General features: G+C 37.0%; 1 protein-coding gene across 2 annotated transcripts; it reads left to right on the forward strand.

Moving 5' to 3' along the window:
- The first annotated feature begins 35 nt into the window (after window positions 1–35).
- LOC103700939 (probable inactive DNA (cytosine-5)-methyltransferase DRM3) lies at window positions 36–21,417 on the forward strand. 2 transcript variants are annotated; one of them, XM_008782838.3, is made up of 11 exons: window positions 36–135; window positions 866–913; window positions 999–1,118; window positions 4,767–4,863; window positions 4,987–5,033; window positions 7,761–7,874; window positions 10,895–10,994; window positions 13,654–13,769; window positions 16,314–16,416; window positions 17,651–17,727; window positions 19,624–21,417. In XM_008782838.3, the coding sequence occupies exons 2-11, from the start codon at window positions 911–913 to the stop codon at window positions 20,950–20,952; spliced, it is 2,106 nt and encodes a 701-aa protein (XP_008781060.1). In that variant the 5' UTR covers window positions 36–135; window positions 866–910; the 3' UTR covers window positions 20,953–21,417. The 2 variants fall into 2 exon arrangements, with proteins under 2 accessions (XP_008781060.1, XP_038980332.1); XM_039124404.1 differs by lacking the exon at window positions 7,761–7,874.
- The last annotated feature ends 3,493 nt before the right edge of the window (window positions 21,418–24,910 follow it).

Here is a 24,910-nt window from a genome sequence, read left to right on the forward strand (position 1 = left end):
ATGAGCACCGACCTCGTTCTATATAAACGCATAATTACCATCAACGGTTTCGAGTTCACATGCTCTTCTTTGTTTGCGCTCCCAAGAAACGCCTCTCGGTCTTCCTGCGCGACGCAGCGAAGCGCGAATTCCGAGGTTCGTCGACGCTTGTCTCTCCCTCGCTCTGTACTTGATCGCCGGTTTTGGCTTTCTCCGATGATTCCATCGCTATTTATATGTTTTAATGATCTTTTTCTCTCGTTCTACCGTCTATTTCGCTTATTTTTCTCGTATGCTTGTGATTGTTTTGTTAATTTTTGTTGCTTGCGAGCTAATCTTGGAATAGGGTTCAGCTGCTTGTATTCCACGTATAGAAATAACTCCGGCAATCCTTTTTCCATATTGGGATAGGTTTCGCAGCAATGTAGGGTTTATATTCTTTGTTGTTGGGGTTTTTGCTTTATTTATCCCAAAGAATCGCCTTTCTTTTCTTTTTTCCTTTAATATTAGTGATATTAGTACCTTTCTTGGATTTATGAAAATTTTCTTTTCTTGAATTTGTTTTACGATCTTTTCTTTTTCTTTCTTTTTTACTGCATATATTGTCTGACCACTCTGATGACTAGCCTTTCTCATATTATCTTGGAAACAAATTTTTTTCTTTAAGTATTCTACAAATTATTCCGCTTTCAAGTTGGGTACTGGTTTGCTTTGGTTTGCGATCTTTATAATTTATAAAGTAATATGCAGGTCAAGATTTTGTTACTCAGTTTCAAGTTATGTTAACTAAAATCAGTGGGGGATAATATTAATGTTAGTTTAGAAATCTGTGCTTTATATTTGAAAATATCTGTTTCCTTCGTTTTTAATATTTATTTGATGGCAGAAACTATTGGAGGTCTCATCTTTAGAGCGGTGAAATTGCAACAAAATGGTATTGGCCCAAAGGAAAAATGTTTTTTTTCTTGTGATACTTTAGTGCAATCCTTTGCTTACAGCCTCTGTTTTAATCCTTATAGGTTAAGGTTGAATGCACAGACAGCGGGAATTCTTCAGATGTTGAGATTTTGGATCAAACTGTGCCTTTGGTTGGTTCCTCAGGTTCAAAGCCCTGTTCCGGGCTAAACTTAGTAAAGGAGGTATTATTTCTACACTAATTTATTTATTACCTTTTTTCCTTTTTAGGAACCTTGATCATTATGCCTTCTTATTAATCTCTGAATGTGTTCATGTTCTTTGGAAATCTGTTGCAGTCCTCTTTTTTTTAACAAACTACATTAACTTATATGCTGATGTCATATCTTATTACTGCTAGAAAACATGCTGTGTCTTGAATACTTCATTAGATCTTGCTGACTATCATCAACTGTTAAAACTGGTCTTATTTAATCAAGGAAAAGACCGTATTCTGTTAAATCCTGTAAGATGAGAAGGTGTTCAGTGTGGATTCAATTGACCACTGAAACATGGAAAGAAAATACAGAACTGCTACAGCTAGGGTTATGAACATAACCATGCATCTAGCTTTCATTTGTATATCATGTGTTCACCCCATTTATTTGGTAGTATTCTTTGGTTTAGGGCATTTTGGGTTGGGCAAAAGTGGCAGAAGTAAAAGTGGCCCAACTTCAGGCAACTCTGGGCCCTACCTTGCCAAAGTCAGCAAAGTGGGTTACCAGTTATAACCCACTGAACTGGGGAGTGGAGTAAAGTCCCACTTCTAGCTGAAGCTGCCTTCTGCACTTCAGTGGTCATTTTGGACAATCAAATAGCACGAAGTGCCCACTTCTGGGAGAACACTACTTTAGAGCCCCCACTTATGGGCAACCAAACATTCTATTAGCTAAATGTTCTGAAATGTAATTGAAACTGCACTTCTTTTTGGATTGAATTAAGCCAGAAGTTTCCATTTTTCTAACGATAAGTTAAGTAATTCGAGAAGTCTCCTATTGATTTTTGAACCCCTTTGACAATCATGAAGTGTTGAAATAGCAAGAGATGTGGTGCGAGTTGTTGGCTGATGTAACTACTTATATCTTAATTGATTTTAAAATTTTGGTGCTATATTCACATAACAAGCAAAACAAACTTAGATCTACTCATCAATAATCATGGACTATTATCAAATATCCAGCAAAAATTAAAAATAAAAACAAGCTATCAAAGAAGATATGAATGTTCTAGCTGGTGTTCAGATAGCCTTTGATGGAAAAACACAGGATTTTATCAAGGGCTAGAAAGGGGAAAATAGAATGTTATTTTAGGGTTTGCATGGTGTTAGGTCATCCAGGTTGAACATGATCGATAATAGGAAACTTGAGTAGGAAAGGTTTACCTTTGGGTTTTGCCACACATTTCTAGGGTGCTATGCTTTCTTCCTACTAATTATGGTACTACACTGTTCATCTTGTGTGTCATTGAAAAGAGAATGGAGACATAATGACGGAAGAAAGCAAGGAAGAAGATGGATATGGTATGAGAGAGTGAAGATAGAGAAGAGTGAATGAAAGTGAACTGTAAAAGAAGACAAGGAAATATATATCAGCAATTGCATGATATTGATGATAGGTTTGCTAGGACATGGGGCTTATTGGAAAATCATGAGCCCATGTGTGGCATGAATAACTTTGACATTAGAGAAGGATGACTCTTGGCAAATTGTCTAGAAGTCTTGGCTAAAGTTGGGCTTAACTCACATGGCCTTCTAGTTTGCATTTGGACAGCTTACCTAGCTTACCTATGACTGGGCGAGCCAAATGGTTTAGGTTTGGACTGTCTATGGTTTGTCGTATTGTCTGATACGAGGCATATCATACCATACCGGTAGAAAATCGGTACGAAATACACATAGTCGGTACAAGTCCTATATCGAGGCGTGCCGTACCATACTGGTAGAAAAACAATACAAAACACATCTTCAAGTTGGTACAAGTCCTACACCGAGGCGTACCACTCCGTATCGAAGTGTACCAACCTGTACCGAGGTGTACTGAGGTACGTAGCGGTCCGTACCGAGTCGTTCCGAGATGAAAATTGAGAAAAATATTTGGAGAACTATTTTGGCACATAGGTGTACCATACCATACCAATAAGGTACTGATACAGTATCCGGTACCAAGATTGCGGACCTTGGGACTGTCTTTGTTGCATGTTGTTCCATGGATAATGGGAGGGGTGTCAAGCCTGTTAGCATGAAAGTTGCAACTGGCCTATATTCTTCACTGGTGCAGCAACATCTTCCTTTGGTTATTATTCACAAGCTGCAAGTTCAATTAATTTTTGATTAGTTCTTTGAACTTTATTTTCATTATTTGCCATTTGGTAGAGAGTAAATAATTATACTTCGACTATTTAACATGCAATTACTCCAGAATGAGCCCTAAAAAAATGCCAAGTTATTTTCTTAACTTTTCCTTCCTCATTTTAAATTAAACTCACCTTGGCATCTGCTAGAGTGCCTGTTTATTGTATAACCACTTTGTAGGCTTTTGGCAACTTGCCCTGTTGCAATCACCTTTTAAACACTGCAAATAGCTTGTAAGTGCAAGGCATTCATAATTCCCAAAAGAATATATCTGAAAGGCCACCTATATTATTTTCATAAACAAAAATACTTTGCAAATTGGAAATTTACTAGTTTGGACACTGCATAAGTGCCTTGCACTTCAATTGCTGGATAGCTGCACATTGAATACCATCTAACTTTCAGGACAGGATGAGAAAAGGAACACAATGTAATCAGGTACACATGAACATCACCATACTGTGGAGACATTGCTTATACTCTCCTCTTCATGGCTGCATTTTGTATCTAAAGTGAAGAGTTGGTCTTCATAGAAAAAGCTGTACACCACATTCTAATGAACATCAGAGAAAAGAATGAAAGCAACTCCAGAATAGGTTGGTCCAGAAAACATGTTAAAAGAAATGATCAGGGCTGAAATATAATGTGCTAATGTCCTATAGGATTGCTCTGACAGTGACATTTCATGGACATTCTAACTTAATGTTTTGCATTTATGCATCAACTGACGTTATGCATTTATGCATCAACTCTTGAAAGTCTGACTGGCTTTATAGATCATTCACAAATATACCCTCAGCACTGCAGAAATGGTTCTAAACTTTCTCTTTTAAGGGAATTATTTAAGATGAATAGAATTGGAGGATAAACACAAACAATAAAGGGCAAGATAATTAGAATAGAGTGGCACGAGAAGGAAAAATAAGAGAAATTAGGGATTTTCTTTCTTCTTCTTTTTCTTTTTAGTGGTTGGGGGGGGTGCCACCTCAACTTGACAGTAGCAGTTTTATCATTTTGTTTATAAATTGTTGCAACATGATATACCGGAAAATGACTGTGCAGTTCTCTAGGATTGGGGAATCACTAATTGGCCTGCTTGTGCGTCTATATCATCACTTTCTGAACTCCACAATCAAGACAAAATAAATTAAATATTATCTCCAATAATCACACAAAATAATTATTATAACTTGAGAAAACATCATGCAACATAACTAGAGATAGTATATCCTTAAATTGGTTGTCAACCAAGGACAAGGAGTCATGTTGGAATTTCAAGCTATATGCGGGTCTTGCTCTTTTTTCCATATCTTATTGAAGCAATGATATGCCAATTTCGTGAAGAAAAAAAAATCCACGTAGGTTTAGTCTTAAGACTTTAGGTTGATCATTGTTTGACTATAGGTCAAAGACTACAAATTATAATAGATTGATTCTATAGCTGTTTGCGTTACCACTTATTCTTTCCCTTAATTTACTGTAGGAAACTCTTCCCAGCTCTTCTAGCGGTCATTTAAAATCATATTTTATTGGAATGGGATTTTCGCCAGCTCTTGTTGACAAAGTTATCGAGGAAAATGGTAGGCTTTTGTGGATACTCATAATATATCTGTTCCTTTGAAATGTACCCATCTACAGACCACTAGTTTGTTCGTTATCTTGTCTTTTGAGATACGGAAAATGCTGATTCTTTATACATGCAGGTGAAGATCATACTGATTTGCTACTGGAAGCTCTTCTTAAACATTCTGTAAGTAATTCCAAAATAATGTACTCCACTTTTCTAATGTAGAGATAAAGTTAGCTACCTGTAACTACAAGTTCTAATTTTTCAGTACCTTCTTAAAAAAATTTAGCAATTATTGATACTCATGAAAGATTATACACATTTTGATGGTCTTCATTAATATCCTAGTTATATATTTTTCCTGAATTTGATAAATTGCTTAATCTAAATTATATGTAGTCACAGGTTATTACAACAATTCTTGTATATGTTGCAAGGGTCATATGGCCCAAGGATCTAAGTTCCAGCATGTGCGTACTGGATCATCCTGGTGCAGATACAAGCATTGTGATGGTACCTTACCAAGATGCATACTATGTGTCTGAACGGTACCATAAGGTACTTACTGTACTGTATATGTAACACACTAATATGGCTCTAAGTTCTGATACTTCAACCTTTGTTATGGCCCAATCATTTCTTTCCTATTCACTAAATTTCCAGGTACAGGATCTGAGTACCAGCATGTAGTTGTCCATTCCAGCTGTACTGAATCCATCATGGTACTGACATGCCCACTGTGTTGGTAACCTACCAACACATAGTATTTCGCCTCCATTTTAGTCTGTTGGCACCAAGATGTATACTGCATGTCTGTACGGTACCATACAGTACCTAATGTGCTGTATCTGTAACGTACTTAATATGGATATCAGTTCTGATACTTTAACCCTTGCTTTTGTCTAGTTGTTTCCTTCCTTGTCACTTAATTTCCAGGTGCACGTTACAGGCTTTATATATATCTGGAATATTTCCACTGAAGGCACTGACAATCTTTATATTAGCATACATCAATTGCTACTAGAGACATTCATGTCTTTGTCTCTGGAAATGAAGTTGGCTGTTTGATGTCTATCCAGTCGATGTCTTTTCCCAACCAAGTAGTTGAATTTGGCATTGGAAGAAGTTTTTTTCCTTTTTTTTAATTTAAAGATGTTTGTAATTGGTACACAAAGCAAAAAAATCAAGCCAAATTGCGAAAATGGATTTTCAGAAAGAAAAAAATATAGGCAATTAATGTTGACAGAAACTGAGGAGTAAGGCAACCTTAGGATAAATTCCAATTAATTGGCTGTTTCTTTTTCTTTTTATTTTTTTAAAACTGAGATATCTTTGCAAAACTAATTTGTTGAATCTGGCACTTCCTCATAATTGTTTACAAGTGAAAGCAAAGCAAACGTGTCAAATTTGGATTTCACTGGAGTTTTGGGGAGAAAGAGGTACAAGGCAATTCTTTTTGAGAGTAGATAAGGAGCCAGCACAATGCCAGTATAATTTGAAGTGATGCAAAATTGATTCTACAATCTACAGAGTACAAACTGAAAGCTTGTGTCCTGTAGTGGCATGGGATCTACAGCAAGACATTATAGGGCATTCTCTAGTAATTTGAGTTGGTTGTCTATAATGGGTCCCGCACATATGAGATTTGGTGTGCTTGCAAAGTAAAGCTAATTGGCAAAATGGCTAGCATTGAGGAGGGTAGGGGGAAGGGTTGAAAGCAAACTTAACATATGTAGATGAAATGGCCGTTTGATGAGATTGCAAGAAGTAATTCTTTCTACTTCTGCTAGGAAAGGGAATACATAATGAAGTTTGCTTTATCTTTCTCCCAAAGAAAAAGATAATAGCATCAGAAGGCTCAGGTCAGGATAATGAATGGAAAGCACTAGCAGATAGCTGAATTTTTGCAACAAATCTATGGGTTTCAGATTCTTGCAGTGCTTTGCAGATTCTTTTGAACTGTTATATGGGGGCTGAGTGAATCATATGATGTGAAATCCAGTGAGGGTTACGATCATATAGCTAGTATCAATGTAATGACAGTGGCAAAAACGAACAAATGTATAGAAACAACTGTGGTGGTCACCTGATTTATACATGCACATGATATAGAGGCGTCATGGTGTCTATAATGTCAAGTATACCGTTAACATGGTATATGATGAATAAGAATAAAGAAGAAAGTTTATTTCATCGACTATATAATCATGCACACTAACAAGGCCAATCATTATTGGAGCACATTGGGCTGTGGGGAATCTGCTACTTCTGGATAATATTGACCATGACAAAAATGCAATTTTGCCTTCACTAATGATAATTCCATTTATGATGTAATGATTTCTTGTGTAACCTAAAAGATACAGGATGTTCTTTTTTTTTTTGGGAGCTAGAACTGTTATCGTAATTTGTTAATCTGTTATAACATTACAAATGGTTCATGAATATGTAGAAAAGCTAATTTTGATGGTATTGGATGCCAAGTTGGAAATTAGCAAAAAAAATATGAATCCTTTTCTCTCTATACGTCTTCTGTCCCATCATTTTTTTCCTTTTCTTTCCTTTCTGCTCTCGTACATTTTCTTTGTTTTCTCACAACCATGCATTTGCGACAGGGATACATAATAATTACAAAGTAAGTTTGCGTGTAGCATCGGTTGGTTTGCATTTATCTATTTGTGTAATTTGATCATATAGTGTCTTTTATTAGTATGTGTATAGTATGCTGGGGACTTCTTTGATGCTAATTATCTGGAAGCGGAATGATCTTTGAGTCTCAATCAGAAAACATTTTTCTTTTGTATTTGTTATGCTTTCTATCTTTGTTAATTGATATTGGGAGTATCAGTTCTTTTGGGATTGAAAAGTTAAGTTGGATCGAAGTTTCGGTAATTGTTTGGCATCAATTAGGCCCTTCAGAAGTCAAGCCCCAATGCATCAAATTCTCTGGATGGGTTCTCCAGTTTTGACGATGAAGATGATTCACCTCTTGAGTTCACCACAGATGATAGTGAGGAAAATCAGGTGATCCTTCAGTTCTTATTTCTTGTCTGAATGTATAGTGAACTTGAATCAGGGAACATGCGCTGACTAGGCCACTGCTACTGCATAGACACTGGCACATGGCAGAAATACTATGCTGTGCCCTTCATCTTGAGATTATTATTCTTATAGCCATATATTGTGTTTTCACCTTTGAATATCTCTGCTTGCTGTCTTTTATTCATTCTAGTGAAACTCCATTCTGTTAACATATGTATAAGTGCTCTTTTCATTAGAGTCACATTATTTACATTGTGGTTGGTATAATAATCCAAGCCTTTTACCTTAATGACTAGGGCTTTCTGTAGAAAGTAGTCTGTTGTGTACTGGTGCAAATTACTTCTTTCTCCTAGAGTGCATTTTCCAGGCATTTTGGGAAGTTGCAGCGCGCCCAGACTGTTTGAGTGAACAATGCATGGTGTGCTTGATCTTTAGATGTTGTGTAAGACTAGATTCTAGAGGTGTTAATTATAAATCCCTCGATTAGAAACTTGGATGGATAATCTTCTAGTGCATTCTTAATTTCAACGAATCCTTTAAAATTTCCAAGCATATTGTTTTCTAAATGAGAAAAAGGCTGGCCATGCTTGAATAGTTGAGCTTCGTTTTTCAAATTGAGAGGAAAAAAAAAAACCATTACTGTAGTTTTGGTAGTCATCCGCATCCATTATTTTCTGCACTCTTTGCTGATTTTTTCACACATTTTCTCAATAGAAAGCAAATTATTTTACTAGATTGTCTAATTGAAGACCAAGTACTTATTCTTACCAAAAAATAAAAACAAGTACTTTTCATCTGGCATTAGTTTGTCCACTCACTCTAAGTTAATAACGTATTGATGCTGTTGTGTACAACATGCAATCAACAAACTTGTAAACAAAACAGGGGACTCTTAAATACGGTCATCTTTTCCAATGCAAAGCAATTTATAAAACCTAGAAACAGAAAATGGGCTATTAAATATGGTTATCTTCTTTCTGTATAAAGCAATTATACTTTGAGCGTCTCGTCTTGATTTGTCCTGGCAGAGCCTAGAATTCTTGTGGGACTTTCTGTATACATTGGATTCAACTTGTGAATGACTTAATTATGCTTGATGTCTCTCTGAAGCTGATTTTTTTAAGGGATTCTGTTTGATTTTTGAGCTGGTCTTGTTGTACTTGGTCATGGTTCACTGTTTCCAGTCTTTTTTGCACCAAGTAAGCTATTTTCTTGTAGCAATGCTTTTTGCCCTGCTGCAATACATTATCGGATGGTAGTTCCAAGTCAGTTTATTGTTTTTCCGGCTCTTCTTTTAAGTTTGCCATATGACTAATTTAGTAGGAGGCTTTGATATTAGGCTTTAATGACCATCTAATTGTTATACCTAATCCATTACTTTGAAGTTGCATCTTTAAAGATTCTTAATATGTAGTGCCACTTTAATGTCAAACTGCTTAAATCCTCCTTATATGGGAACAAGGGCAACCATGCTATGGTTTTCATAATCTCATTCCTCATCATCTTTTTCCTGCTCTTTGACTGTGGCTTTGTTGACCAGTTTTTCAGCAACATGGGGTTATCTTGCTACATTTTCTGTTCATTCTCACTGTGCATGGTAGTCTCAGTTAATTGTTAGAGCTAGATAGCATGGTATTAGGAGTGTTATCAAATGATGATGGATTCTTGGCAACTACTATCTGCCCCGGGATTCCTGATGCATCTGCAACAAAGTTTATCTTTTTCCACAGGAAACCTTCTTCAATTCCAACTGTCTCTTGCTAAGGTTATTGCAAAAGAGAGACATTTTTGTCTTTAGCTATGCCATAATTGAGGTCCAGAATTTTATGCTTGCTCCCATCCTAAGATTAATGTGGTCCAACTTTTGGAACATCCTCCAGGGATGCAAAAAAAAGGGAGTCACACTAGGCTCTCACCATTGCAGGTTCTGGGGAGGGTCAGATATACGCATCTGTACTCCTACATGTGGAGAGGCTCTTTCTGAAACCCAGGTCATGGAACAACTTTACCATTGCGCCAAGGCCTGCCCTCTGTCCTCTAGGCATGCAAGTAGATTATTAAATCACTATTGCAGGGCATTAATTTTTTCCATCGACTCTTGTACTACGCTAGACAGGAGGAAGTCCTGCCAACATCATTCTGCTGCTGTTGCTGCTACCATTGCTTCTCATGCTGGTGTCTTCGATAAGCCTTCATTGTTATCTCTGAGTTAATTACTGCCAACCTTCTTTTTGGATTATGGAGAAGTTAAAGATGCTTCTATCATGCCACTCTATTTCCCTCAGCTTGGCCTCTCTTGCCTCTTATGTTTGCTATTCCAAGCATGTACCTTATCACAGTTGGATCCTTGACACTAAAGTTTCTTATCATATATCTATTAATTCTTATCGGATTCTAACAGACTTCGTCACTCTAAGATAGCCGTTTCTTTCCTCATGTATTTGGTCATTCTTAATTACTCCATTATCTGATGTCATAGATCATCTAAACTTCACAGATTATTTGAATCTCACTAATTTTATTTTTGTACAATTTCAGCTGCTAATTTGTATCTTCTATTTCTGAGCCTGATGAAATTGTGCTTTACCGTTTATTTGTTTATACGAAATTTTAATTGGATAACTGATCAAAGATAGATGTCAGGCTATGATAATTAACAATGCAAAACTATTTGCATAGCAGTGTAATCCAGACTGCATAGAATAGCCTCTAGGGCAACATATATATAAAATAGGACGGTTTAAGGGGTTCAGCATAAGAATCTGTGTTATTGTTTGATTATGAAGTGCAATATGTTTGCAGTGGAAGGGTTTTCTTTTGTAATATAACAAATGTTCTGTGTATTAAAACTTTTTCAGTCTTTAAGTGCAGAATTGCAATGTATTTTCACTTGTTGGCTGTTTCACTTTGATCTCACTTAATTAATATTAGGCCATGTTTATTTAAGTTAGGTATTCTGATTCCAGATTTACTTTACCCTTGTCTTGCCTCATTTCTTACAGGAGCTCAATGTGCCTTCTAATGTTGATCCGGACAAGAAGTCATATCTATTGACTATGGATTTTTCAGAGGAAGAAGTTGATTTGGCATTAAGTCAACTTGGTAATGATGTTTTCTCTCTCTTAAATCTTTTTTATATATCTGCTTGGTAAGGAGTTATAAATGTTTGATGATTGTTTCAATTGTTTGGTTGTTTTTGAATCAATACTTATTGCATGCAATATTTTCCTTTTACATGCTTGGATTTATAAAATCAAATGTTTGCTTAGTTCTTTAAGCACTTGCAAAAGAGAAAAGGTGGAACTTATGTTTTTATAGGTGGAGTGGAGTGGTACTATGCATCAAACTGAATTGTTGAGGCATGGGTAAGTTTATATTGTTCTTGCACTTCGTTTAAACATATATTGTTCTTGCACTTCGTTTAAACATAGTACAGATCGACATGAATCAACAAGCAAGAGAAACTGCTGTCTGCATCCTGGCTTATATACTGCAACTAAGATTACTGGTAGTTCATATTTCTTATATCTGTAATATCTATAATTTATAAATTTTATTTTTGATGCCAACAATGGACATATATGAGAATGGTTGCTTTGAGCACCCGAGTCTCATGTCGTGTCCATTCTTAAAATTTGCTTATAGGTTGCAGGTGGTTTAACTAGATTGAGATGACTCTACCATGTCCATTCCAAAAACCAGGACCCACTGGTGGACCTAAAGAAAGAACCAACCTTCAATTAGGTTGCATATTGATCTTGGAATATTGGATTGACCTGATCCAGCTGAACTAAATTGACTTGATTCAACCTGATAAAAGTTGAAAAAGTTGGGTTTGGTCCCTTGAGGTTAGACCAGTCCCGGGTTTAATCTGTAAAAGTATCTCATATTACTTAGACCAACCAACTGATTGGTCCAATTTGCTTCTACATCTTAGATATCTATTTCATTTTATTTTTCTTTTAAGGGTTAAAAAATTCTGGGTTTTCGTCTTAGATCAGAAACTACTTCTGGCCAATTCTAGGTCAAGTCAGACTTCATCCAATCTGACCCATTTGTAGCCCTGTATGCATGATTTGGTTTCTTCATTTCCAATGCAGACAGATACATCTTAATGCTTATTAACTTTGATGTGAATACATGTACAGGTAAGCTTGCAAATTATGTATGCATTTGCATTTTAATAGATCATAGATATTTATCTGACATCACTGTAGATGAACGAGCACATTTCTTTCTATATGATACTAATTTCGAATATACATTTGTTGCTCTTCACACATGTATTGTGCTAAGTTTCTTATTTTTGGAAGTGTTAGGTATTACTTAAAGATGATTTTTTATGTTTTTCAGTATTTCTAGTCAGCATATTGCTTACTTTTATTAATGATAGAAAACTTACATGGATAAATGATTTGGTCAGGTGGATTTTTGATTTGTTGGAGATCTATTTTAATGTCCAAGTGAAAAGTTCTAGGTGAACCCATGATAGGCTTTAAGTGCATTATAGCTAATGATTTTGTTTTGGCAACTTTTTGACTTCCTACACTGTCTTTTGTTTATCTTCTTTGTCAGTTAAGTGTTCCTTTTCACGGTCCCCTTCTTTCCTATATTATCATACCAAGAAGCAAAATCCACAAAATAGTATCAATTTCTCAGAAATGCACAGTTTCACCAGCATTCTTGAACCATAGCTTGCTTTTCTTATGGTTTATTTGCCGTAAACTTTGTATATGTTTTCAAGTTCACACATCAATTTCCATTAGCAAAATTCCATAGTGGCTCACTTGCATCCTCTTGCATAGTGGTTCCTTCATATCTATAGTATTTGTAGCATCCTGTTTTAATAATTCCAGCTGTTCCTTCAAATGCACGACAATAAGTTTGAAGCTGTTCTACTTGTCTTGATGAATTGACTCAAGCTATTATATTTGAGCTTTCTAGCTCTCATGTTGAGGTTTTAGCAGTATTGTCTGAGGGTGGTTGTTTGTTGTCTCTGATAATCTCTTACTAGGGGTTGGTTTGTAGGAGCCTGCATATCATAGGATGCTAATCTGGATGAGCTTACCAAGCGTAATTTATGCAAGTGAATGGAATTTTTTGCTTAAACTATTTCTTGTCGGGAATTATATTTGGAACCTGCAAATCGTAGGAGACTACTTTCATGACTTGTGAGCTTGCCAAGAGTAACTTTTTGGTTAGCCATTGGCACTATCTATTTTTAATTGGTAACATGGCTTCGCTTATTGAGAAAATCTGAGTGTAGTGCCTCTAGCGTTGTCTTTTTAGCTGCTGTACACAAGAAATCACTATACTATTTCTGTTACTGTTACTATTACTATTGCTCATGATTGATATTTTTGAAATTACATTCTGTTATCACTTATGTTGGGTTTGAGCATATTTTTGGTTTGAGAGGATGGAAAAAAGGATGTTATTTACTTTGATGAATAAATATTAATGCTGATACTTGGATATATAGCTATATGTTCTGACAATCAAAAAATTGGGCTCAGAATGATAACTTTCAGTAGCAAATCATATCAGTTATCAATTGTAGAAAAGTATGTCGGGTTGTCAAATTTCCCTTTCATGGACTATTTGCATGTGTCTTTTGGGTCATAGTTAAAATCCAAGGTCCATGGGGTTCCAATAACTGGAAGTTTTAATTCTTGCATCTTTATCTACTGAATGAACTAATGGTGGCGGTGGAAGAATTTACCTGTTCCTTGTATCATTTGGTTCCTCTGTTGCATTTCAGGTGAAAATGCTCCTTTAACAGAACTTGTAGACTTCATAGTTACTGCCCAATCAGAAGGGTTTCCAGGACAAAAAGAAACAAATGCCTCATGTAGTGGTGATGTTGGGAAGAATGAGGTTTTCCCCCCACTGTTGCTTGGAATACTTATTCCTGTTTCATTTATTTTAATTTCCATTCTAGTTATGCAGCTTATGCTTTACATAATATATTGTGGATATTCATATGAATTAATTAATGATTTTAAAACTTTTTTCTTTGGTTTTAGCTCTAATTTGTTCACACCTTCCTATCTTCCTCTATTTAGCAGCATTACATGACAACCTCAGCTTTTTGAGTCAGGTTGGGCTTGCCGGAGCCAATGGTACCCTCATCAAACTGGGTCAGGCTCAAGCTAGCATTTTCTTGCTTGATATTTGTCTTTGACCTGGATCGGCCCTGCAGATGCACAAATCAAGAGTTGATCAACATCATTCATCATGAAATAGATATGTTTAAAGACTTATCAACATAACTTGCAGGTTCTGTTGCAAGTTAACTATTAAGTGGATCAAACTATTTTGTTTTGCCCCGAAATCTTTATATTTTACCACCACTAGATATACTGTTGCCCATATATGTAGCCCAAGAGGGGGGTGAATTGGATTTTTTTTAAAGATCTTTAACTAGAATGCAGTGGATAAACTATAATTTTAATTTGAAGGATATGATGTGCTTTAAGCAATGAATGAATAATGACAGAGATTAAAGTGCAATAGTGTAAAGAGAAAAGCACACACAAACATAGAGAATTTATAGTGATTCGGTGTAACCCACACCTACATCCACTCTCCAAGATTCTTGAAAATTTCATTATAACCACCCAAATTACAGTATGGTTATTTTTCAAGCTCACAACCCAACTCGCTGTTTTTTCGGGATCACAACGAACCCAGTCGGTTTTCACAGGATCACCAACCACAACCTTAACCCGTTTGTTTTTCAGGTTCACAAACAACCTAGTCGGTTTTCACAGGCTCACCAACCAAAATCTTACACAATTGTTTTCCGGGTTCACAAACAACCCAGTTGGCTTTCACAGGCTCACCAACCAAAACCTTATACGATTGTTTTCCAGGTTCACAAACAACCAAGTCAATTTTCACAGGCTCACCAACCAAAATCTTAACCTTGTTGAATTTTTTGATTCAACAACTTCCAATTAAGGTTTGGAAGAACCCTTATCGGTTTTAGAGCAGATAAAACTGTTACAACAGAGTTTAAAAAATATGTAATAAATGCTGTAACCATGTAAACAAAGCTTCAAGATAAACAAAATAATAAATATGGATCAGAAGCTTTAAAGATGGTTGTTGGCTGTAGTTGAAGATCTTGATAGCACAGCAACAACCCCTCTGTTGAGTATTTCAACTGATTTCCTCACAATATGGTTTTTTCTGGAAGACTCTTTTGTGGGGATTTTATCTTTTGAAGCTTGGATTTTGGATGATATGATTTGCTCACTTGATCCTCTCCCTCTTCTTGTTATTCTCTTGGCGTTCCTTTAAATTTATAGACTATAAGCTTTTCAGGAAGTACCAGATAGCCGTCACACCAAAAAACTATCTGTTGTCACCCAGAAGAAGTATTGTTGAAAGTAGCCGTTGGAGCTGTCAAGATGTCAGGGGTCGAGTCACCAATTTTGGGGGTCGTCCCATGTACCAAGGGAGACGGCTCACCAAGTATAGGAGTCGGCTCTTTCCTTCAATCCATATAAAGTTCCTGCGTTTGCCTCTAGGGTCGACTCATCAACGTCGGGAGTCAACTCGTGTAGATATTGGGTCGGCTCTTCAAACACAAGAGTTGCCTCATTCCTTTAGTGCACATAAGTTTTCTGCGCTCCTCCAAGGGCCGATTTATTAATATCGGAGGTCGGCTCATATAGATATTGAGTTGCCTCCTTAAACACAAGAGTCGGCTCATTCCTTTAGTGCACAGAAGTTTCCTACGCTCCCCCAAGGGTCGACTCATTAATGTCGGGGGTCGGCACATTTATAAATTGAGTCGTCTCCTTAAACACAAGAGTCGGCTCATGTAGTTGGTCTCAGGCGGTGATTCTTCTCTGTTTTTCTTGAACTATACAGGGTTTTGGATGCATGAACCGAGCCGAACCCATGGTACCGGTTCGGTACCGGTCTGTATCGGTCCGAACCTGTACAGGCGCCCACCGGTACGTCGGTACGGTCGGTACGGCAGACCTTCTTTATAGATCCTTCTGCTTGTTGTTGACGGTCCTCTAGCCTGCATAGCTACTTCTCAGCCAATTGATTGGTGGTACTTGTAACAAGAAATTTCTAGCATATCAAGAGTTAATATCGAATCTATCCTTGCAAGTTTCATGGAATACATGTAATGAGTCATTTGCTTTTAGTAATTTCTTTTGCTTCAATTTTGATAAGTTTTTTGGTTTTGGGAGCCCTCCATGACAGAGATGTATTAGGATGAAATTTCTGTTGGTATAGACTAACACAAAGGTGGACGTTCAAGTGGTTATTTTGTAGCTTTATTTCATGTTGCTGTGCATTAATTATCAAAGTTTTCAATCTTCCAGTTGTTTGACATCCAGCTGCAGCAGTCTATTGTTGGGAATGTTTCAGAATCTAATAGGTTTGTCAAATGCGTAGGAAAATACCACCGAGGCCCTGTTTGGGATGATGGACAAGACCCTTTATCTGCTTCAAATGGGTTTCACTGAAGATGAAGTATCATCAGCTGTTGATAATTTTGGTAAGAGTAATATCACAATGTTTTAAGGAGTGTTTTTGATTGTTAAAGCTTTCAGATGAACATAGTGACTTTTGGCATTGTACATGGATTTAAGGCTTCTTTGAAGTGGGGTTGTTGCAGAATTATGTACTTACACAAACACAGCTATGTTAAAATGTGTATAATACCATGTTTTACGATGCATATTGCGTGACATGGTTTTTAGCATGATATAGAAGGTTCATATAGATACCAGATTGTATATTAGGAAGCTTTGCACTGTATATGCGCAAACATTGGATTCTATAGCATCTTGATGTCGTATAATCTGATATGATGTTGGACATTGCATAATTGTAGTTCAACATAGTTAAAGCCAACTTTTTCATAGCTACATTCAAAATGTCTTGATAAATTACTTTTTTTTTAAGTACCAAACCTCCCTGATTATTTTTGAACTTTTGATTTCTGATAGACTAGCCCGATTCACTATATGGTCAGATGTGATGGATTGCGGCAGCGAAAAATGGGCCTAAGGAGATGGCTGGCTGTTCACACTTCACAGGATATAAAATGGCAGCAGGGCTTTAAAACCTCTGGAGTTTCTTGGTTGCTTACTAAAGAGAGTGCATCGTTTGTCCTTGAGCTTGTATCTATAGTGATAATGCTAACCTGCTTTGAAACTCTGTTGTCACAAGTATCTGTGCAGATCTTCCTAGCCTCTGCATTTTGATCAACCTATTTCCTTCTTATCTTCACACAATTATCCTTTTATGAGAAGAAAATTCATTTAGTGCATGTGTGCTTATTTGTATTATTTGTATCTTATTAGCAATTCATCTTTTCTAATATTCTTATTAGTTGCTCCCTTGACATTTGAAATTCCTGATAGACATCTTCAGGCTGTTCTATATTCTTTTGCAACCAAATTACCAAAAGGCTTGATGGTTATGGTTACCCTAATAAATTAGGCATATCACAATTTTTGCTAAATTCATTAATGGAACCTGCTATTATAGACTTTGTTGTTTTTATTTCTTCTGTATCTGTTTGTAGTTTTTGATTAATTAAGATATCCTTTTACCTATGCTTCATGTTCATATTACTTTTTGGTATCTTCTAATTACAATTACCAAGATTATGAGCATTTATCTTGTATAATTTCATACAAGCTACTGGTTTATTCAACATGTTGAAAGCTTTCAACAAGTGAAACCCCTTACTGAGCTTTTGATAAACCTATGCTGATTTTCAGGTCCCGAAGTTCCAATGTCAGAGCTTGCTGACTCAATTTTTGCTAGCCGAATTGCTCATAGAGTTGATAAAGAAGAGGTCTCATCACCCTTATTCATATTACTTTTAAAACTTATTTTTCTTCGTTGGCTTTATTTTGTAGTTTAATTTTTTTTAAAAAAATAACTTACATCCATCAGCCCATCTATCTACTTATTTATTTGTGAAGCCAAATTTTTTCAACAAATCAGCAACTTATGCTTGTCATAATGAATTCATAGGCCATGAATATGGATTGTTGTGTTTCTTTCAAAGAATGGAACATTTTTTTGAATTTTTAATGATGGGGGTTGAGCTGAATCTGTTCTTTAATGTAAAGGACGTGATAACTCACTTGCCATAAATGGTGGCCAATAATTAGACTTCTTACTCATTAGACTGCTCACTTGTCATTTTTCTCTAGCTTATGCTTATTTAAACTCAATGCTGGCATTGTCCTTTCACCTTTTTATGCACCTTCACTGCCTCTTGTGCTCGTCCATAGTAGGTGTGAGAGCTTGTGTTGACGTGTTTAGTCCCTCTTGGGTACTTACACGGGATCGAGAAACCCTAGTATTATCTTTTGGCCAGTCTTTTTAGGTGAATTTTTTGGTCGTTATAAATATTATCAGAGCATACCCGATCTATGGCCCATGTATGACTAGAGGATGCTGTAGCATATATCTTTTTGGGGCTGACCCCAGTTGATCTTAGCGTTTGTGATTGGATTTGGATCCTTAGCATGGCAAGGATGTCGAGGCTTAAATTTGGGGGGGGGGGGGGGGGCGGGGGTATGTGAGAGCTCTTTTTAGCATGTATTTAGTCCCACGTTGATTGTGCATTGGGAAAACCTTGGGTACTTATATGGGGCCAAAGAATTCAAACAATACTTTTTGACTAGCCTTTTTGGGCAAGGTCCTAGGTAGCTGTAGTAGGCTGGTGCAAATTGGGCCGACTAATTGGAGTCTTATTTGTGAATTGTATTGCATTCTCACATGCCAAATGGTAGTGGGAATTGATCAATACAAGCCCAGTTATGAGATGCACTACACTTGTTGTATCATAAACTTTGGAGATTTTGGGAGTCATAGAAAGGGTATGTGTCTACTAAAAAGAAATATTACATAGTCATACAACTTTCAAACTTTTAAAAAGAGTCCCTAGTAGCTTCATAACTAATCTTAATAGCTCATACGCTAAACAAAACATTTATTTTGACCAAGGCTCTATATTTTTATCTGTCTGCATGAATATGCTTGAGGGGCTGGATTTGGGTCCAAGTCACTTATGAGGAAGTTTAATTTTCTAGATAAACCTAAATACAAAAAAAAATCCAGTATAAGTTTTAGGCTTGGACTTTAAGATCTGATGTGATTTAGTTTCATTCATCATAATGGCTATTTGGCTTGAGTAAGGTTCGCCGTACCGATACCGAATCCTGTACTGGTGTCGCACTAGTATAGGCGTACCGAATGTCGGTACGGTATACGGTATGCCAGGCATACCGACATTGGCGTACTGATACTGGTACCCATCGGTATGGATACGATACGTCTGGTACCAGCCGGTACCGACTGGTATAGCATACCATGGGCTTGACTAACCTGTACGATGGCGTATTTGAGATCTGTAGAAGGTTTGCTTTGATTGACACAATCCTTCTAGATGCACAAAAACTTGTCTACCAGTTATATATAGAGTAATCATGAATTACGATATTATCATATTTCTCCTTTGATGCTATAAGATCTTGACTTCATAGTGTATCTGGTTAATGCATAGGATCAAACTAGTCTTTTAACAAAATAACCATAAGGTCTAAGTTGAAGAAACTTGACGACTTCGCTGCTTCATGAAAGATTATTCTGATTTAAAGTAAGATGCAACAAATGTTCTTTATATGTAATTTTAGGTGCCTGCGCACTCATGATCTGTCTTTTCTCTGATTTTATGCAGGATGTAGTAAATGATGGAATTAGCATAAAAAATGAATCAGATTATCTGGGTAATGCAACAGAAGATTGTTCAAAATTCTATTTTTCTGTAACTGAGACATGGGAAACCAATGCATCAAGTTCACATGCTAATTTTGACGAGTATGAAGAAAAAGCCAGAATAAAAAAGGCTAAACATGTGGTGGTAGATGACAAAACAGCTTCCACCAGTATCGACAGGCAGGCAAGATTGGTTAAGATGGACTCAGCCTGCCAGACCAAGTCTAAGTCATACAATAGGCAAAGGGATTCAGCAGAAGCAGACTGGATTAAAGAGGAAATGCCTGAAGAGATGACACCTAATCACTATGGGAATGTTGTCCTACCAAGACCACCTTATTTCTTCTATGGAAATGTTGTGGATGTCTCACAGGAGACATGGAGAAAATTATCACAATTTCTGTATTTGACTGAACCAGAATTTGCAAATACTCAATTTTTTTCAGCCATTATCAGGAAAGAAGGATATATTCACAATCTTCCCACCAGGCCCCGATTTCACATCCTCCCCAAGCCACCTATGACAATTGAAGATGCACTGCCACATACAAGAAGGTGGTGGCCATCATGGGATACTAGGAAACAGTTAAGCTGCATCAGTTCTGACACCGCTGGTGTTGATCAGATGTGTGAGCAGCTTGAGAAAATGCTGAGGGATTCAGAAGGAATGCTGTCCAAAGAACAGCGGGCAAACATTCTTCATCAGTGCAAAACATTGAACTTAATATGGGTTGGCGAACACAAGTTGAGCCCCATCAGACCAGACCAAGTAGAGCGCATTTTAGGCTATCCAATGCACCATACTCGGATTTGGGGTCTGGAGCCAGCTGAAAGACTCACGGCACTCAAATATGGCTTTCAAACTGACACACTAGGCTATCATCTTTCTGTCTTGAAGGATTTATTTCCAGATGGCTTGAGGGTCTTGTCTGTTTACAGTGGAATTGGAGGTGCAGAAGTTGCCTTGCATCGGCTTGGTATTCACCTTAAATGCGTTGTTTCAGTTGAAGCATCTGATATTAACCGAAAAATCATGAGGAGGTGGTGGCACAGCACTGATCAATCTGGAGAACTGAGGCAATTAGGAGGCATTGAGAAGCTGACCATTCGGAGGCTTGAGGATTTTGTAAATGAATTCGGTGGGTTTGACATCATTATTGGAGGGAACCCGGGAACTTGTGCTCGTGGAAGTTCGAACATGAATAGCTTAATGGGGATGGACCTAAATCTTTTCTTTGAATATGTCCGTGTATTTCAACGGGTGAGGAGTATAATGGGAAGAAACAGCTGATGCCTGGTTTTGTCTGTTACCTTGTTCTTCTTATTCATTTTATTTAAATGAACAGGACGTGTTACATTGAAATGGCATGGCTGTTAATAGTCAGCACAACAGCTGTGTGACCGATTCCTTTGCGGCAGATCTTCTTAGATGATTTGCGTGCAATATATTGACTGACATTGCTTTCAAAATCGTCGTCTGGATGCTTGCCGACGGGACTGCTTCCTTATCCACTATGTGAAATGATTAGAGCAAAAGCAGACGGAAGTTGATAAGATCTCTAGGATTGACCAAGAACCTCATTGATCCTGGGATTTGGTTTAACATATTTTTAACCACCGAGGCTCTTATATGAGAACAATCTGTATCATAAAGCTGGTGGTTTTTCGCTGCATCTACTTCATTGATAAATAGATGTGGAATTTTCTACTCACAGGCATTGCTTAATATATAGCTCATGGTATTTACTTGTGTCAACAGTTTTGAGTACTTGAAAAGATTAGGTCGGTATCTTAGAACGCATTTTAATCAGCGGGGATCTTCAATGTTGAAGTCGTTTTAGGGCTTAGAAGTATAATGGGCCACAAGTGCTCATGCTATGACCCTGCACCTACACGAATATTTTTCACCATATGTTTAAAGCCACATGCTGTATTCCCATGTTTGTCTTTCAAGCAACAAATGCAGAGGCACTGTTCAACTTTGATTTAGTGTCATGCATTGTTTAAAGTTACTGTGCTCCATGTTGATATTGCGTATTCCTTCAATTGCATCAAATGCAGGCTACCAAAAAAATTCAGGGACTCTAGTCTTGATGAATTAGTATGCGCTCAAGTTGTTGTCGTACTTTAATTACCTGTATAGCGCCTTGTCGGTGGGTGGCCTGTTAAGCCGATTCCCATCCAGAGAATGGGGTATTCAGATTATGGGCCCACGGACCATGTTTTGCTCAATCGCCTGGCATTTAGCGTTGCTACGCGGCAGCGATCCTAGAGGACCCCACTTCTTAAATTACCATCCAACCCAGCGATGGAAAACTTATTTTTGAGAATGGGTATCTAAGATCGCTATAGGACCCTCACTTCTTAAATTACCATCCAACTCAGTGATGGAAAACTTTTTTTTGAGGATGGGTATCCAAGATCACCCCAAACCTATTTTTGAGGATGGGTACCCAATATCACCTCAATGCGGGATAAAATTTTGGGGCAATTTTGCGATTTGTGCCTCTTGATCCAATGGTTGAGTATTTGCCAGATTTCCACATGCAGGACATGAGAGACTTCAGAAAAGTGCCGTTTGAAAGCATTATCTGTGAGGGAGTTGGGTTCCTATCTTGTTTCTTTTCTCTCTCTCTCTCTCTCTCTCTCTCTCTCTCTTTTTTTTGCTACAGTAATTTCTTGATTTCGTAAGGTATTGATTTTTTTGATTTTTTAATATTTTGATCTTTTGATTTTTTATGTTTAATTGAGTCCGCCTTGTTTTCCTAAACATTGATATCCATGCAGAAAATTATATCTATTTTTGTTCTGTAGACCCTTTTGTATATCTGAGATGCATAGATTTATATATATATATATAGGATCTAAGATGCATAGATTTTTTTCTAAAGATCCATCTTGTAGCTCTATCTATTTTTTAAAATATTTTATCAGAAATTTTTGAGCACAAATTTCTTCAAATTGTGCCTGCGCATTGGATGTTGGCGTGGAGCAACCGAGAATAGCTTCAAGGAAAAGAAAAGGCAATGGTGCCTTAGTTCAATTTACATGTGTGTCGTATCTCCTTGACAACATGCCAATATGTCCCTGCTATCTTATGTACACATTCACTTATGCGTAAGCTTCATTTAATAATAATAGCTGGATCCGGCCGTTCGTCGGTTGCAACCACCTCTAACGGCATCAACAGTGGCCATTCGGCGGTTCCAACGGCAATCATTTGAGCCATTTGGAAGGCAGCAGATCCCGATCCCTTGTTCCGAAGACCAGCTGACTTTGTCTGGGCCTGGTTCTTACATGGATCGTGTTCCTTTTACTTTCGGCCTAGTTGGCTATCTCACAACATTTTATGTTGCACTTTGGCCCATGACATGATAGAGCGACAAAATTAATTTGAATTTGTCCAGATGCTTAAGGACTATATTAAACTTTTTTTCATTTGAAAAAGGTTATAATATCTAATGATGGTTTTGCATGGGGATCTTAACTTTATTTATTTTGAGAAGGAATGTATTACAACTTTAATAATGTTGATATACTCCGAATCCTCAGCGATACGATAATAACTATGATATTTTGTTATTACATCATAGCATGTGCTCATAGTTGTACAGTGTGAAGGGGGGCGTGTCATACGCAACTCATCACGTCGTAAGCCTCGCAAACTCTGAGCGACAAAGCAAGCGACATTGAGTGAAGGAGAAATGATAAGATTAACAAAGTCAACCGGGTAGGTTTTGATGACTCCATAAGGATTAGTTTATAAGCATTATATGTCCTCTCTCTATAAAAAGAATCATATCTTTCATGGTACAAAGTTCTTAAAGCTTTTTTGGATGTAAAATGGCAGGCTGATATGTAACCACGGTTCTTCAAGATAACCTTCGAACTATGTCTGCTTACCAAGTTGCCAACTTTAATTACTTTGGCTTTGGCAGGGAATTAGTTATAGATCGAACTATCAAACTTATGCACACAAGTTAAGGTTATACTTGTGGCTTAGACCAATACTAGGAGCTTTACTTATAAACTATATATATTATCTAGCACTCATTCATTTTGGATTGCAAATCAGTGATGCCATCGCCCATAAGACTGAAGTAATACCTTTTGGAGTGCCAACCCCACTAGCTCAGTTGGTTGCTGCAATTAGTGAAAGATGATTTAAATTTGATCTTAGATTACGACGCAATCTAACCTTATTTTTTACTTTTACAAAGAAAAGAAGAGCAAAACTTGGCATGCCTACAGGTCCGAGGGAAGGCCTTGGTCTAAGAGCTTCATGAAAGAATCCAATTAGTGAGTAGATTTTAGCTCTTCAGTTTAACTTCTCATGGCCAGGTAGAATGTCTTGTGTGAAGTACATGCTCGTAGTATGATGGCATATCTGCCGTCATAGAAGAAGAAAGGGAAAATGATAATGGCAAGGAAGGAGGCTTTTGAATTAAAAGATCCATTGAACCCTATAGAATAAGAAAAAAAATTCATTCTACGAGGCCTCAATTTTGAAAATTAACGGTAACTAGGTATACTTTAATTGAGCTCACTTGGATATATTCCATGTACCAAGCAAGCCTTGGCAGGCTCGGTTGACTTCTCCCGGTTAGATGGAAGTTGGTGGTAGCCAGCGAGTGGTCCTACTCTATCAAATATTATAACTTCTGCCTTCTAACTAATTCTTCCTCATCACAGTCCAAGGTGTATGATATACGCCTTTATTTTATAATTGTGAAAAAAAATCCAAATTTAATTATTGTATTCTGAAGTTTGTAGTTGCTGCATATGCTCGATATTTGGATATGATAATTGTCAAACATTTGAGGTTGATATAAACAATTCTTCAAATACTTGGGTTAAGAGTATCTTATCTTTTTTTTAGGGAGAGACCCACTTGGATCATAATTATTCAAGTCCAAATATTTGCAGTTGTGAGGCAAGCTCCAGTTCACAGACCAAGAGTAGCAAGATCAAACTAAATTGATCTAAATTAGATTTCAAACGCCTTAGCCATGAGCTCATTTTAACCAATCATTAACCACACTACCTTTCATCCTTGTCTCTTAAGATTTACATGTACATAACATTATATTTGGAAAGAGACAACGAAGGTGGTGTAAGTGCACGGACTTGTGGGTTTTACTCATGCCCACCAAATCTAAATGAGCTTTCATCTTAAGATTGGTGAAATAATAGTCACATTAAGGACCAGGAATTAATTTGCTTCATGAAATATCATATAGCATTTCAAA

The sequence above is a fragment of the Phoenix dactylifera genome, chromosome 3 (assembly GCF_009389715.1).
Source record: "Phoenix dactylifera cultivar Barhee BC4 chromosome 3, palm_55x_up_171113_PBpolish2nd_filt_p, whole genome shotgun sequence".
NCBI lineage: Eukaryota > Viridiplantae > Streptophyta > Magnoliopsida > Arecales > Arecaceae > Phoenix > Phoenix dactylifera.

Bases quoted from the DNA above. Each gene is read 5' to 3' on its own strand.
- LOC103700939 (XM_008782838.3), top strand. The intron at 1,119-4,766 runs GTATTATTTCTA...AATTTACTGTAG, and splicing joins GGCTAAACTTAGTAAAGGAG to GAAACTCTTCCCAGCTCTTC. The intron at 13,770-16,313 runs GTTTTCCCCCCA...TCAAATGCGTAG, and splicing joins GTGATGTTGGGAAGAATGAG to GAAAATACCACCGAGGCCCT.